At 44.9% G+C, this 16713-nt stretch overlaps 1 protein-coding gene across 1 annotated transcript in view; it reads left to right on the top strand.

Moving 5' to 3' along the window:
* Positions 1–27: 27 nt before the first annotated feature.
* The window catches only part of frem2a (FRAS1 related extracellular matrix 2a), a 137954-nt gene continuing 121268 nt past the window's right edge, over positions 28–16713 (top strand). The window contains exons 1-2 of the mRNA XM_037547206.1: positions 28–5124; positions 14012–14101. Coding sequence (XP_037403103.1) covers positions 147–5124; positions 14012–14101 — 5068 coding nt within the window. The 5' untranslated portion in view covers positions 28–146. The remainder of the gene's footprint in view (positions 5125–14011; positions 14102–16713) is intronic.

Raw genomic sequence — 16713 nt, forward strand, 5'->3', positions numbered from 1 at the left:
GAGCCGCCGCCGCCGCTGTCGCGCGTGAGCGAGAGGATGCTGCTCGAGCGCCGGCGCGCGGCTCCGTGCAGGTGGAGTGTATGAGCGGAGTGCTCGGGGGTCTGTTCGTCGTTTAAACCGGACCTGCAGCTGCGGCCGCCGGCGCTATGGAGCTCCTCCCGGGTCTCTTTCTCCTGGCTTCCCTGACGGCTTGCGCCTCGCAGAGAACCGGAGGACACGGGCTGTCGTACGCGTACAAGCCGGAGCTCTCCGAGGACGCGATACTTGTGGCCAACAACGGGATACGTGTGCCTTTCGGGCGGTCGGTGTTCATCGACCCCGTCAACGACCTGGTGACTGAAGTTCAGCCCGGAGACAGGTGCAGCGTCACCGTGCTGGACAGCGACCCCCTGTCCCAGAGACCGGGGCGTCTTTCTCCCAAAAAGTTCCCGTGTGAATTCGGCCCCAACGACGTGAAATACTCGCACTTCGGCTCGAGGAGCCCCGCTGAGGACAGAGTGAGGCTCCAGCTCAGGTACGACACTCAGACTGAGACCATCATCATCCCCTTCATGCTGGAGGTGGAGGTCCTTTTCACACAGCTGGAAATTGTCACGAAAAACATGCCCCTCATCGTGGAGCGACTGCACAGCTCCAGCAGCCCGATAGACAGGAAAGTACTCGAGTTCTCCTACGATGGGACCTCAGAGCGGTGTGAGGTGGCCTCTTTAGCCTCCGCCAGCGCTCTGCCTAGATACGGAGAAGTTGCAGATGGGGGCAAATTGGAGAACATGATGGACTGCGATGCTTTTCTCAGAGCTGGCATTCGCTACGTGCACACTTCTGCTGACAAGTCCCCAGACAGGGACTACGTTCCCATGGTGGTGGAGCTGCGGAACAAGGAAAATAATGTCCTCAAGCAGGAGCGCTTCCACATCATGGTGCGCATAAAAGGGGGGCAGAAAAACAGCCCTCCCAAGCCCAGCTTTGTGGCGATGATGATGATGGAAGTCGATCAGTTTGTTATGACCGCTTTGACGCCCGACATGTTGGCCGCCGAGGACAAGGAGACGGACCCCGGCGATCTTATTTTCAACCTCACCTCCCCGCTCTCTTTCGAGGAAGGGTATATGGTGAGTACAGATGATAGAAACTTACCCATCACGTCTTTTTACCAGCGTGACTTAAAGGAGCTGAAGATAGCTTATACACCTCCGTCCCTGGACTCGGACACGGAGAGGATATTTCAGATAGAGCTCGAGGTGCTAGACGCCGATGGTGGCGTCTCGGATCCCTTCGCTTTCATGATTGTGGTAAAGCCCATGAACACCCTTGCGCCGGTGGTGACTAAGAACACAGGGCAGCTCCTCTATGAGGGTCAGTCCAGGCCTCTGTTCACTCAGAACAATCTAGAGGTCAGCGACGAAGACGATCTGGATAGCGTGAGGATAACTGTCGTGGACGGCCTGCGTCACGGCGAGCTCACCGTTCTCGGCTCCAGCAGGAAGTATTTCACGCCAGCCGACCTTCAGGTTGGCATTGTCGTCTACCAGCATGACGGAAGTGACACGTATAGCGACAACATCATTTTCCGAATGACGGATGGCAAGAATGAGGTGGAGTTTTTGTTCCCCATCACGGTCGTGCCCACAGACGACGAGCCCCCCATCATCAACGCCAACACAGGACTGGTGCTATTTAAAAACCAAATGATGCCAATTTCACCGCTGATGCTCAGCGCCGTGGATATCGACTCTGAAGATTCCACCGTGAAGTTCACCCTTGAGCCGCCACTCTCCGCGATTGGTGAAGTGCTGCTTAGGCAGTCTGAGGCACCGGAAGATCCGTCCTCATGGAAGTTCAGCACTGAAGATGGCATGTATGAGAAGGCTGTGGTGGAGTGGATACAGAAAGACATTACAGACGGAAAGCTTTTCTACAGACACAAAGGGCCCCACATCACGGAGACGGCGACCGATCAGTTTCTCTTTAAAGCACAGGACGACGCTGATCCTCCAAACCAGTCGGACGAGAACATGTTCTTCATTAGAATCCTTCCTATTGACGACGTTCCTCCGGTGCTTTTTCCTGGCACCACTTTACAGATGACGGTCCATGAGTATCAGCTGACTCATTTTAGCAAGAGCGTCCTTAGTTACACGGATTTGGATTCTGAGGACAGAGATCTGAAGTACACCGTAACTCAGCCTCCCACCGACACGGATGAAAATAATCCAGTCAGATTTGGATCGATAGTTCTAACAGAGCACCCGAATACTGAGGTAAGCGAATTCACCCAAGCACAAGTGAACCATCATAAGATTTCCTACAGCCCGCCAGACATAGAACTGGGCATCGCAGCTCATGTAGTGCAGTTCCGTTTCACAGTCGAAGACACTGCTGGAAACAGTGTTGAAGGAATCTTCACCATATTTCTGCAGCCTGTCAATAACAAACCCCCGCAGATAACTAACACTGGATTCACAGTCTTTGAGCGCGGCATGCATATAATCACAAATTCTGAGCTGGACAGCACTGACCTCGACACAGACAGTAAACAGATTTCTTTCACTTTGCGTCAGGCTCCACAGCACGGTCAGCTCCAGCTTAACTTTATCGACTTAATTAAAGGGAATTCTTTCAGCTTGTTAGATATATACGAAGGCAGACTTTCTTATGCTCACAATGGAGATGAGTCAGCCAGTGACTTCTTTAAACTGGACGTCACTGATGGTGTCCATGTCGTACCAATTACAGTAAGAGTAGTAGTGAAGCCAGTCGATGATGAAATCCCCTCTCTGAGTCTCCCAGTTGGCACCATTGGTTCTCACATTGACGTCTTGGAAAACGGGGCCACTGAAATAACCACCAGTGTAATCCAAGGGAAAGACGAGGACACGGATGACCTTAGGTTGACCTTCATTGTTGAGAATGCCCCTACATTTGGGGAGATCCTGGTAAACGGAAAGCTTTCGAGCAGGTTCACCCAAGCTGAGATAATCAGTGGTCTGGTGGTGTATGCCCACACCAGCGGTGAGATTGGCCTTTCCTCAAAGCAGGACTCCTTCAACTTGACCCTCACTGACATGTCTGATGAGTGGGTGGTAGGGGGAAATAAGGTCAGCGGCGTTCGTGTTCATGTCAGCATTCTACCAGTGGATAGCCAGTCCCCAGTGGTGACTGTGGGTCCAACATTTAGTGTAATGGAAGGAGACAAAAACACAATTGGAGGTCACCAAATAATGGTTAAGGATGAAGACACCTTGACTGAAGACATCTTGTGTACTATAATTGTCCAGCCAACATCAGGCTATGTGGAGAACATCTCCCCAGCACCAGGTTCGGAGAAGTCCAGGTCCGGCACAGCTGTCAGCGCTTTTACTATTAGTGATGTCAATGATGGTCATGTCCGCTACGTCCAAAGCATACATAAAGGAGTTGAGCCAGTAGAGGACAGGTTCACGTTCAGGTGCTCCGATGGTGTGAACTTCTCGGAGCGGCAGTTCTTCCCAATTGTCATTATCCCCACCAATGATGAGAAGCCGGAGATCTTCTCGAGAGAGTTTGTGGTGATGGAGGGAATGAATGTCATTATCGATACGCCCATCCTGAACGGAGCTGATGCTGATATTCCTGCTGAAGATTTGACTTTCATCATTTCAGAACCGCCTAAACATGGTTTCATCCTCAACCAGCTCACCGCTGCCTCTATCCCAATCACCAACTTCACTCTGGAGCAAATAAAGGAAGCTTCTAGTATTATTTATGAGCACGATGATTCCGAGACCACAGAAGACAAATTTACTGTTATCCTCACAGATGGAAAACATAGTGTAGAAGGCACTGTCATGGTCATGATCATCCCTGTGGATGATGAGACTCCACGATTAGCCATCAACGATGGTTTGGAAATTGAAATCGGGGAGACGAAGGAGATAAATAGTAAGATCCTGAAGGCCACCGATTTGGACTCGGATGATAACTCACTTACATTTATAATTCGTTATGGGCCAGGCCAGGGCTTTCTACAGAGGATGACAGAGCTGGGATATATTGAGAACATCACGATGGGTATGAACTTCACACAGATTGAGCTGAACCAGGGTCGTATTCTTTATACTCACACTGGCCAGGAGGGCGTTCGTGATCTTGTCAAGTTTGATGTGACGGATGGCACTAATCCACTAATTGACAGATACTTTTACATCACTGTGAGCACTATCGATATGGTGTTTCCTGACGTCATTAGCAAAGGCGTGTCTCTGAAAGAAGGTGGCAAAGTGACACTTACCACTGACCTACTCAGTACCAGCGACCTTAACAGCCCAGATGAAAACCTGGTCTTCACCATCACCAGAGCTCCTGTGAGGGGACACCTGGAGAGCACTGACACACCAGGAATGCCCATTGTGTCTTTCACTCAGCTCCAGCTTGCTGGAAGTAAAATCTACTACATCCACACTTCGGATGACGAAATCAAGATGGACAGCTTTGAGTTCGAGGTCACTGACGGCTACAACCCCGTGTTCCGCACCTTCCGGGTGTCCATAGTGGACGTTGACAACAAAAAGCCTGTCCTTACAGTACATGAGCTGCTGGTAACTGAAGGCCAAACCAAACTCATCACACCTTTTGAGTTGACTGTAGAAGATCAAGACACAGCTGAGAATCTCCTGAAGTTCACTGTCACTCAGTCGCCTGTACGTGGTAAACTCCTCTTCAACAACAGCCGTCCGGTCACGACTTTCACGAAGCAAGACTTGAATGAAAACCTGATCAGTTACAAGCATGATGGCACGGAATCAAGTCAGGACAGCTTCTCGTTCACTGTTACAGATGGGACACACACAGATTTCTACGTCTTCCCTGACACAGTGTTCGAGACTCGAAGGCCTCAAACTATGAAAATCACTATTGTTCCTCTAGACAACGGTGTACCACAGATAGTGGTGAACAAAGGTGTTTCCACTCTGAAGGTCTTGCCTTCTGGCCACCTGGGCTACACTATCTCTAGCAAGGTGCTAAAGGCAGAGGACAGGGACAGCAGCCCACAAACTTTGTTTCTTCAAATCATCGCACAACCAGAGCACGGCTACCTGATCAACCTGGACAAGGGGAATAATTCCATCAGCACCTTTACTCAAGGTAAAGTGACCAAATATAATCAGCCTTAATAGATGTTTATCTTTTGTTTTTATGGTTTAGAATGTAAAGAAATGATTTATGTGCTTTATGGGATTTATGTGATTATATTCATTTTGGAGTAAAGCCAAAATTCGACGCTTCTCAATGATTTATTCTCTAGACGTCAGTTTTAAATCACTGATAATTGCAATATTAGTTGGAATAATGTGGAATAAACCTCGTTATAGATCTTGCTGTGCAAATCACTGGGCATGGATTTGTGTATCCGTGTATAATTGGCAGCATTTGGTCACTGTGGGTTCTAGGTAGTGACTTTTTAGAGCTAATAAAAGCCTCTTATGTACTAGAGCACAAATTTATCGACTGCAAACGTATTATTTGATTATTATCTGTGATATATCGTCACAGTACATAGCAAAACAAGAAAACATGTATTTCCAAAATAGTATGTTTAAAGAAAACGGCAAAGAAGTTCTTAACTTTCGATGCTTATGTAAAGTGATTTTGGAGTGTTTCTCACAATGAGGAAAGAATAGCTGTTTTTTTGACTGTTTATTATTTATTATTTTAGTTTTACTATAAACTAAAATTGCTCTTTACAATATTTATAATCTGGAACACATCTGTGTTAATGATGTTAAATATATAAATGTATAAATGAATAAATGTATACATATAAATAGTATAAATGCTATCAGTTATGCACTAATATGATGTGCATTGAAATGATAATGCATGCTCATAATACACCCCATACGTCCTGCATTTATGTTTGTAGACACCTGGTGATCCAACATGTGGTCTGGAAACAAATGCATTAATAGTAGGTTTGTCCTTATTTGCTGCAGTGACAGCCTCCAGTCTTCTCTAGTTGTGCTTGCTGTGAGGATTTGATTGCATTCAGCCACAAAAGCATTAGTGAGGTCAGGTACTGATGTTGTATGATTAGATCTGGACCACGAAAGCTGCTCTTGACTCAGGCCAAAGGTGTTGGATGGAGCTCCATCACTCTTTATACATGTCTAGCCGACACTTGGCATTGGGCGTGGTGTCCTTAGGCTCATGCACGGTTGCTCCCGTGCGTCCCACTCTGTTAATCAATGCTTTCCTGTGGGGATTTTACACACTGCACAGTTAAACATCTGTGGGTCAGTGCACCTCAAATTAGCTGGATTCACTTATTAGATGGGCTGTCTGGACACTTTTGGACATGTAATCCACGTGCATACCAAGGTCTTAATGAAGTATTTCTTGCGCAGAGCAATTATGCGATTTTTTTATAGGATAACTTATGAATACCAATACGTGTCGCTTTAAATAAATTGGTATTTATACCATAACTGTATGATATGTCACTTTAATTCCAAATATTCTAGTCGAATTAGTTGTTTACAGTATTCTGGCTTCAGTCAGGTTCGTGGTTCAGTCACATCCAGAAGGTTAAGTGTTTAGGTCAACACCACTGGACTGATGCTCTCGATGTAAAGGAGAGCAGTTTATATGCGCTAGAGAAAAGCATGTGAAACAGTGGTATAGTCTAATGGATTTAGTGTGGCACAGTGGCGCAGTGGGTAGCGCCTGTGTTCGGTTCGGATGGGCAGCCAGGGTCCTTTCTGTGTGGAGTTTGCATGTTCTCCCCGTGTCTGAGTGGATTTCCACCCTCAGTCCAAATATATGCAGTCAGGTCAATCGGATACACGGATTTGCCTCTAGTTGTGAGTGTGAGTGTGTCTGTCTGCCTTGCGATGGACTGGTGATGGACCTTGTGATGGACCTGTCTAAGGTGTATCCTGCTGGGACTGCTGGGACCGGCTCCAGCACCCCTGCTGTTGGAGCAAAACCTCGTGTCTCCAAAATGGTAATTTACTTTACTTTTGATGTAAGTCAGTGGAACCAGACATTTTGGCCCAAGTAATTTTGGGCCGTTTCTTTTGGTCCATTCACCATGAAATGTACACACAGCGTAAAGAGCATCTAATTATGAGGAAAACTGAAAAACAGATTGAGGTTTGGTTCCGACAGCCGTGAATTATACACGGTTGTGCACAGCGAGAGTAAGAATGGCAGAAATGACCACATTGTACCCGAAAAGCAGCGTTTGCTTCTCCCGTTCTCACCGTAGGCCCAAACCGAAAGCTTAGGCAGAACTCGATGTGCTCTAGTCGGTGTTGTGGTCACTGATGTATCAGTCCTTTAAATCTTGAATTCTCTTTCGTTTCAATGCTTTTGTTTTTCCAAAAAAAAAACTTTGGCACGGACAGTTTAAAAACAACTTAAAAACAACTTTTTAAACTGATCCGCACTCTTAAAAAAAGACGGCCCATAGAGAGTTATTTGAGCAGTACCACAGAAGAAGCACTTCTGCCTCCATGCCTAAAGAACCATGTTTGAAGATCTGTGAGTGTGAAGAACCTCTCAAATGTTTCAAGAACCTTGGTTGTATACCAGTTTTGGGGTTCTTCGTAGAACCGTTACTTTATGGTGGGGGTCAACTTCGCCAAGCTCAACATCTCTTGTACAAAAAATAGTCCATTTGTTAAATGTGGTTCTTCCATAGAACCCTTTGTTTTTTAGAGCGTGTGCTCAGTGAAAAGTTCATGTAAGTGGTCACTAAAGACTTGAAGATCTGTGTTCAGTAGTTTCTGAGAACAGCATTGGTGCCAAACGATGTATAACTGTATGTTTTAGAACTAATTAAATGAACCAATTAAGTTCATTTGGGGGCAGTCGTGGGCTCAACGTTAGGGAACCAGCCATGTGATGGTCGCCGGAAGGTCGCCGGTTCGACCCCCAGAGCCGACAGTGCATGACTGAGGTGTCCTTGAGCAAGACGCCTAACCCCCTACTGCTCCCTGGGCGTCGTGGATAGGGCTGCCCACTGCTCCGGGCAAGTGTGCTCACTGCCCCCTAGTGTGTGCGTGGTGTTTCACTTCACGGATGGGTTAAATGCGGAGGTGAAATTTTCCCGTTGTGGGACTAATAAGGGTCACTTAATCTAACTCATTTGCATATTAGCATACATTATCCATATCATTTGAACTACATGCGTGATGTTTGGCAGATTCAGTGCAACATCCTTAAAAGTTTAAAGGCAAATGCTTTAATAAATGGAACATTAACCTTTGCTGGAATCCCACACTGATAGATGTGTCTGCACTTTAGCCTCAAGCTTAAATACTGGATGGGGCAACTAGACATTCTAGGCGTTCACACATGTAGGCTGTTAATTATTCATTAGACGCACTTTGCCTCAGAACATTTCTCCACTGGACGATTGCTTTGCTACATACCAGGCAGTTTTGTGTGTTGCTGGGGAAACAGTCATTTTTGAAATAAAATTATTTATTGCATTCGTTTATTTATTATTTCTGTTTTTAGCGTACTCAGCTCGCCAAAGAAATGAATCGTAACGAGAAGAAAATGTTCAGTGTAGCTTATTTGAATGATTATATGAATATATTTAAAATCTGCTGCTGCCCTCAAGGGGAAATTTTGACATCTTGACTTCATTTCATATTAAAACCTAATTCCATTTTATTACTCAGAGTCCTTCTGCAGCAAAATCGAAATAATTGTTTAAAGCAGTCTATTTATGCGTACTGTGGGTCTGGCTTAATGCCACTAAAATTACATCTCCCAAAAACTCGGAACTCACTCTTGTGCTTGGGGAGTGTGTTTACCCTTCAGCCGAGAGGATAAAGCTGAATTCTGTAAATCTGAAATCCAGCACATGTGCACGGGACACTGTGAAGCGTGGATTTATAACTTTTTCTGCAGCAAAAAAGAAGGAAATTCACTTTTTTATACCTTACTTTGTCATTCACTGAGGTCGGGGGTGGGCGGGGGTGGGCAGGGGGTGGGCACGGGGTGAGCGGGGGTGGGCAGGGGTGGGGGTGATATAATAACAGCATATCATTCTGTCATATGCAGGATTATGTACTACGCTGTTCCCCCCTAAAACACCTGATCAAGCTCATCACCCTCAAAATTGGTTTCCACTTTCCAGCAGTTGGAAGTGGGAGATTCTCTCTGTGCACTCTTAGAAATAAAGGCATGAAACTGTCACTGGGTCAGTGCCCCTCTCATCACTGGAGTGGGACCCTCAAGGCTCCATCTCAGCGCCTTTAGTGAGGGATCATAACTGAACCATAATCCACTGAAATGATCTGTTCTAAGCTGGACTGACTCCACACATCCTGCCTCGCCTCGCCTCCAGGCTTTTACTCTACTGCTCTGTTTTAAAACATTCGGTTATGAAAAGGAACAAATACCAACTTTTCACCTGGAGAACCTGATTTAAGCTCCACAGTCAGACCTTAAACCCACTGCTGGAGCTTTGAGGGAGCATTTACACTGTATCAGGATGGATGAATCGTGTACCTGCACGGAACCTTTATTTCTAACAGTGTATGTGGATTTGGACTTTATTGAGTTGGGTCACCCCAGGGTTGCTTGATTATTTATGTATTTATGATTATTAGGCACATGGTCACTTCAATTTTATTGCTAAATATGCTAATAATACCTTAGTACTTGATTTCGGAGGACAAAAATCAGGCAAGCGATTACGGGTTTAGTTCAACGGTGCACTACCAACAATCTTGTTCAAAAGCATCTGTATTTTTCAGGAGTTTAAAGCAGGTGGGTTTGAGTGTGAGGATTTTAAGGAATTTCTGTAGGTGTGCTGTGGAGAGTATTTTATTCAATGGCAGTCTGGACTGTCCACTACACTAACGAGGACTGTTGTTGGGGGCAGTCCTGGCCTGGAGGTTAGGGAACCAGCCCTGTGACCTTAAGGTCGCCACTTTGACACCCAGAGCCGACAGCATGTGACTGACGTGCCCTTGAGCGAGACACCTAACCCCCAACTGCTCCCTGGGCACCGTGGATAGGGCTGCCCACCGCTCCGGGCAAGTGTGCTCACTGCCCCCTAGTGTGTGTGTCTTCACTAGTGTGTATGCAGTGTTTCGCTGGATGGATGGGTTAAATGCAGAGGTGAAACTTCCCCTTTTTGTGGGACTAATAAGGGTCACTTAATCCTAGGTCCAGTCCCATTTCACCCCTCGGCCATACCACTGAGCCGTTAGCCCTCTGTTTTACTCATTCACGTCTAGGGGGACGGTGTCCTGATTCCTGTTGAGATAGAGGGGTGGGGTGAAGTGTTGGGTCTACATGACCCTCCAAACGGAGGTTTTTCAGAGACTCCAGACAGAGAGACATGAGGAAAGAAGAAAAACCAGCAGGACGGCTGAACGAGAGACCAAAGAAACCCACAAATGTGAGAATGTTCTCCGTTAAAATTGCGATAACCGCCGTTTTATCTTAGTTTAATGATGTTTCAACATATTTTGATCATTTTCTTCATAACAAGGACAAAAAACCGTAATAGCACACAAATGTCTCTGAACAAAATCTGAACAAGAATCTGGAGAATCTCTGACTTCAGCTTCATATCACTGAAGAATTAGGGGGGGTGATAATAAATAACTGCCCCCCTCTTTGAAGGCGTATGATCCCTAAATGTAACTAAAGCCCAGCAGTGAGGAGCTGAACTTTCCCCTCCTCTGCTGTCCCTGCAGACGGGCAGGGTCGCCCACAGAGCGGCGCTAGTAGCTGTTAATGAAGTGATGCTCTTTATACTTAAGGGTCTCATTTCAGAGGGAAGATCTCAACCACTATCCATTGTAACTCAGTTCCAAGGGGTTAGGGTGCCACTTGCAAGCAAGGGGTAGGGGTAGAAAGAAGAAATGGGATTGGGCCTTAATCTTAACCATGGAAAGCTGTGGAGGGAGCTGTGGTTGCAGCACAGAGGATTATTGAGGTTCTCCTTCCCCACATAGAATCTTTGTATACTGATAGAGTTCCGGGAGACGATATGTGTCTCCTAAGTCGAGAACAGAAAGACTGTAGATGCTGCAGATTGATTTAAGGATGATTAGTGGCTGTGTGCAGGAGCGTATATGTGTGTGCTCTTCCTTTTTTATATGATTTTATATGACTCCACTCCTAAATTCCAATGTATGACCATAAAGCAGAACTGAACATTTAGAAGTACATTTACTTACAGAACTTGCTTTGTTGTCATGTTGTCAAACATGTTTGCTAGTTAAACCTTCAGGTTCATACAGCTCTTTCACTAAAATGACTAAAGTTCTCTGTAGAATTACACACTAAACTATTCATTAAAAGGTTCATTAGGAGGAGTGTTGTTCTGGGGCATCCTGCCAAGAACCCTTTTAGGCACCTTTATTTTTTACTGTACGCTGTTAGAAATGAAGGTTCAGTGCAGGAACATTTTTCATTCATCAGAGTACGAACAATTTTAATGTACCCTGAAAGGTTCTACAGTGGTTCTAAGGTCTGATTGTGGAGCTTAAATCAGGTTCTCCAGGTGAAAAGTTGGTATTTGTTCCTTTTCATAACCGAATGTTTTAAAACAGAGCAGTAGAGTAAAAGCCTGGAGGCGAGGCGAGGCGGGATGTGTGGAGTCAGTCCAGCTTAGAACATCATTTCAGTGGATTATGGTTCAGTTATGTTCCCTGACTAAAGGCACCGAGATGGAGCCTTGAGGGTCCCACCCCAGTGAGAAAAGGGGGACTGACCCAGAGACAGTTTAGCACCTTTTGTTGTACATAAACATGAATCTGACAGAATATTATGTTGTTATTCTATCACCCCCCCTCACCACCCACCACCCCCGACCTCAGTAAATGACAAAGTAAGGTAATAAAAAAAATGAGAAATGTTTCAGAAAAAGTTCTAAATCCGTGCTTGATACTCAGGACAGTGTCCAGTGCACATGTCCTGGATTTCAGATGACAGAACTCAGCTTTATCCTCTCAGCTGAAGGGTAAACACACTCCCCAAGCGCAAGAGTGAGTGCGAGAGTGTGAAATTCACGTCAGCTCCGCTTATTCTGACTCTGCTGAGTGGCAGAGAGAGAGACTTGGCAAACAGACTCGTCAGAGCAAGCACGGTAGCGGAAGGGACAGTGTCTCTTCGTCATCGGCCCCAGCCCTCCTCCCCTCTCCCCGACATGGCACTGTCGTGTCCTCGGTGGCTCCCGATAAATATTTGACGAGGAGAGGGCACATTACGGCAATGAGAGCAGACGTGTTGCTTGCAGTGTGAAGTTGGCTGTGTGCATACGGAATCATAGGCTTACAGTTTTATGAAGCTTCTTCCTGTGGTATTAATAATTCAGGCTCTCTGGGCAGGGTGAGGCGTGGGGAGCAGGGTCGCTGATGATACCCACCCCCAGGTCTGTATGGACCGTTCCACCGAATGAGTAAAATATATATTTTTTAAAAACTACATGTTCAGACTTTAGACATAGATATTTACAAGGATTATGTTAGGATCTATTCAAAGCCAAGGCATTCATATAGATAATAAGAGTAATATATATATATATATATATCGCTGCTGTCGGAACTAAAACTTGTATCTCCATGTTTGTTGATTTTCAGTTTTTGACATAAATTGAAAATGCATGTTGGCCTTTATATTGTGTGTAAATTTCTTGAAGGATGGGCCAAAATAAACAGGCAAAAATGACTTGGAAAAAAGCTCTGGTTCCATTGACTTACATTGAAAGTAAAGCGTGTTTTTACCTTCTCCTGAAAAGTTACCATTTTGGAGATACAAGGTTTTCTTCTGACAGCAGCCATATATATATATACATATATATATATATATATATATATATATATATGTGTGTGTGTGTGTGTGTGTGAGTATGTGAGTGTATATAAGTGAATGGAGTGCTAGTGACTTGAGTTTGATTGTCTTAAAATGACGGTTACGGGCGAAAGGAATAAAAACTACATCTGAAGCAGTTTAGCAGGCTAAGCTCTTTAAAACCACTAAGCCAAAGGCCGCAATCCAAACGTTAAGAAGAGCCAAAAAAATCAAACCACCTTAAGAGCCACAACATTAATGTCCATTTTACCGTCTTCTTTCTCAGTATGTGCTAATGTACGTGTATAGCATAAAAAATATAATATAAGTAAAAACGCAGACTTGCTTAGTTTTAAGCTTTAGCTCAGCTATAGCCTCTTTTCTTGCATCTCCGGCAGGAAACTTCTCTTCAAAATTTGAACGGTTTCTTGTAAAACGTCTCTCAGTGTTCGAATTTTACGAGGCTGAAGTCGCTTCTCATTCTCCAGCTTTAGTTTCAGGAAGAATGGACCCAAAGAAACGGCCCAGATTGACTTTGAAAGACGTCTGGTTCCATTGACTTACACTAAAAGTAAAGTAGTTTTTCCTTCTCCTGTAAAGTTACCACGTTGGAGATACGAGGTTTTCTTCCGAAAACATCTCGTTCCACCTTAAATGGTGCCTGAGGTGCCAGAAGGTGGAACGGGAGTATTTAAACCAGAACCTGGTGAACGAGAAACATCGTGACTTTTCAGCGTTGGTCAGTTTCTCGCCGCAGATTAAACGTATCAGGAAACCAGCTGGAGTGATTATGAATGCAAGCAAGTCCATTCGTCTCCAAATCATCGATGTCCGTCTTAAATCTCTCTCTTTGCCGTTTCGTAGCTGCTAGCTGGGCGAGACTGTTGTCTGTGTTGCTATGGTGACCTGATCTTCAGGGTTAAAGGGTGGATCAGCAGTTCTACATTAACTCCAGCGTTTACTGTTAAACTGTGTTGAAGGATCAGCAGAGCTTTATTTTACTGTAGAGGAGGATTATTGTATTACTACCTACTGATCTGATTCAGCTGTGGAGCCACGACAGGGCAGGAAAAGAGCCGCATGTTGCTGACCCCTGCGCATTGTGATGTTGTATTTGCAGGCTTTGTGAGTCTTCTGTCATGAATCTGCTGATTACACCTCGTGGAAACCATCATTAGATCTTAAGACTTATTTTTTGTTTTCTTAGCTGACATTGACGACCTGAAGATCTGCTACGTGCTGAAGGATAAGGAGAATGCCACCAGTGACATCTTCCATTTCTCTGTGGAAGACAGTGGTAAGTTTTTAAAGTATCTGCTTTTAAGGAGACACTTGACATTGTTTTTGTTAAAACCGATGATGTCGGGCTTTTTATTGATGTTTTCTGGATCTGTTGTCGTGAATCACTGTCAAAACAAAACCTTGTTACTCCGACTACTTGCGTAGGGAAAGTAATGTGCTTAACTGGATAATAACACGATTTTTCGGAATAATTTTGAGTCATTCCTGTTGGCTGGTGTAAATAATAAAAAAAAGCATTATAAGCTTTAGATCTGAGATTGATGATCCATTGCCTGCAGATAAAACAACACGTCTGATTTATCAAGCCTTTGGTTATATAAGCCTTGATATACACCAGTCAGGCAGAACATCATGACCACCTCCTTGTTTCTAAGCTCATTGTCCATTTTATCAGCTCCACTTACTGTATCCTCCTGAGAGCCAGAAAAAGTTTGATCAGTGAATTTTTTTTTTCAAAAACCTATTTTATGTAATGTCCTTCATAGTGGACAACAGGACATTGGATAGTAATGATGTTGGTGTGATTGTTCTTGTTTCCTATACTGCGTCAGCCCAAAACCCTGCTGGACGACTGATCATCAGTGTCCTGCTCGAAGTAATTCCAGGGCACCCGGTCAGTACAGCTTAGGGTGTTGTCATTTGGCAGCTGTTCCATGGCAGGGATGAATTTGAGTTATAAAGAACAGGGAAGAGAAGTCATTTATTCTTAATGTTTTCATTTTTAAATATACAATAACACAAAGGTTGATTTGCTGATAAATTAGGACCTTAAATAAAGCTCAGACCCTGTGGTTAAATGGCTGCGTACACTTATTCCAGTTGTCCATTTAGCAGTAAGAGTAATACTTAAAATACTGGCAGTACAAAAAAACGAGGACAAAGAAGAAAAAAAAATAGGTGCAGGAATTGGAAAGGCCAGGATGTCCTCTACATGGCACTCCAGGTTTCAGCACTGTAGCTTACATGGCTTTTGGAATATCCTTTGGAGCCTTATGGCCCCCACAGTGGACAAAAATTCATTACCAGGTCTCACACTTTGTTTACCCTGTTCTTCAGTGGTCAGGACCCCCATGGACCCCCACAGAGCAGGTACTGTTTGGGTGGTGGATCATTCTCAGCACTGATGAGGTGGTGGTGTGTTGCGCTGGTGCAAGTAGTGCAAGCAGTGCTGCTGGTGTTTTTACACACTGTGTCCACTCACTGTCCACTCTATTAGACACTCCTACCTTGTCGGTCCACCTTGTAGATGTAAAGTCAGAGACGACAGCTCATCTGCTGCTGCACAGTTTGTGTTGGTCATCCTCTAGTCCTTCATCAGGGGTCACAGGACGCTGCCCACAGGACGCTGTTGGCTGGATATTTTTGGTTCTCAGTCCAGCAGCGACACTGAGGTGTTTAAAAACTCCAGCAGCGCTGCTGTGTCTGATCCACTTGTACCAGCACAACACACACTAACACACCACCACCACGTCAGTGTTACTGCAGTGCTGAGAATGACCCACCACCCAAACAGTACCTGCTCTGTGAGGGTCCATGGGGGTCCTGACCACTGAAGAACAGGGTAACAGAGTATCAGAGAAACAGATGGACTACAGTCTGTAACTGTAGAACTACAGAGTGCAGCTATACAGTAAGTGGACCTGATAAACAAACGAGTTACTGCAGACATAATTGAGCTGTATGTCTGAATTTACTGCTTCCTCTCTAAAAGAGAACAAACACAACAGAAGCCCCAGTTAAGTCTTAATTGCGGGAGGCCTTTATCTCTCCAGCCGGTTTAAATGGAGGAATTAGATAGCCTTTGTCAGAGCTATAGGAAGTCAGACTGAGGGCTAGTTGGTTAGAAAGGCCCTCAGTACAAAAGAGCGTTTGATATTTAAGACCGGAGGCAAGATGGTAAATAATTACAGCCTGGGGTGGGAGAGCAGGCCGTGCTCCTGTCCAGACGGAGTATACGGCGAGTATTAGAGGCTCTTTAAGTATGAAGAACTGGGCAAAATGTAAGGTTTTAGTCTTTGAAAGCTGATGGTTCAAACTCACTGTGTTTTCTCGTAAAAGGATTATCGCTCTTTCCTCTCGCGCTCGCATTAAGCACTCTTTCCTCACAGCTCTGAATGGGAGCTCGTCATCCTCGTCATAACAAAAGAAAGGAAGAGCGATTTCTAGCTTTAATGTACGTTGAGGTAATCGGGTTTTATTTCGGACCATTCCTGTCAGTCCGTCGGGCTCTGTAAATGCGCGGCCTTGAGTGCTTGAGTGCTTTTATACAACCGACGAAAGACAATGTGATAAAATACGCCAGCGTTCAATGAAAAACAACGTCATCAATAATAATCGCAATAAACCACGTAGCTTGTTACCAGTAGACTATTGTTGCCAAGCAACACGATGGTAGAAGATTAGTCCATGAGCTCAATGGCTTTCAGTAAGCTGATGCAGGAGTTCAGAGTTCAGCTAATTGGTGCAGCCGTAGAGATCTTTTCTTCAAGCGCGGCTCAGGCTGTCCGTTTTCAATCTACTCGATTTATTACAAAGGGAAATAACATAAAGGGCCCAAATCATTCAAATAGTCTAATATCCTTTCGTTGCGTTGGGATTTCTTTCTCT

The sequence above is a fragment of the Pygocentrus nattereri genome, chromosome 18 (assembly GCF_015220715.1).
Source record: "Pygocentrus nattereri isolate fPygNat1 chromosome 18, fPygNat1.pri, whole genome shotgun sequence".
NCBI classification, from domain to species: Eukaryota; Metazoa; Chordata; class Actinopteri; order Characiformes; family Serrasalmidae; genus Pygocentrus; species Pygocentrus nattereri.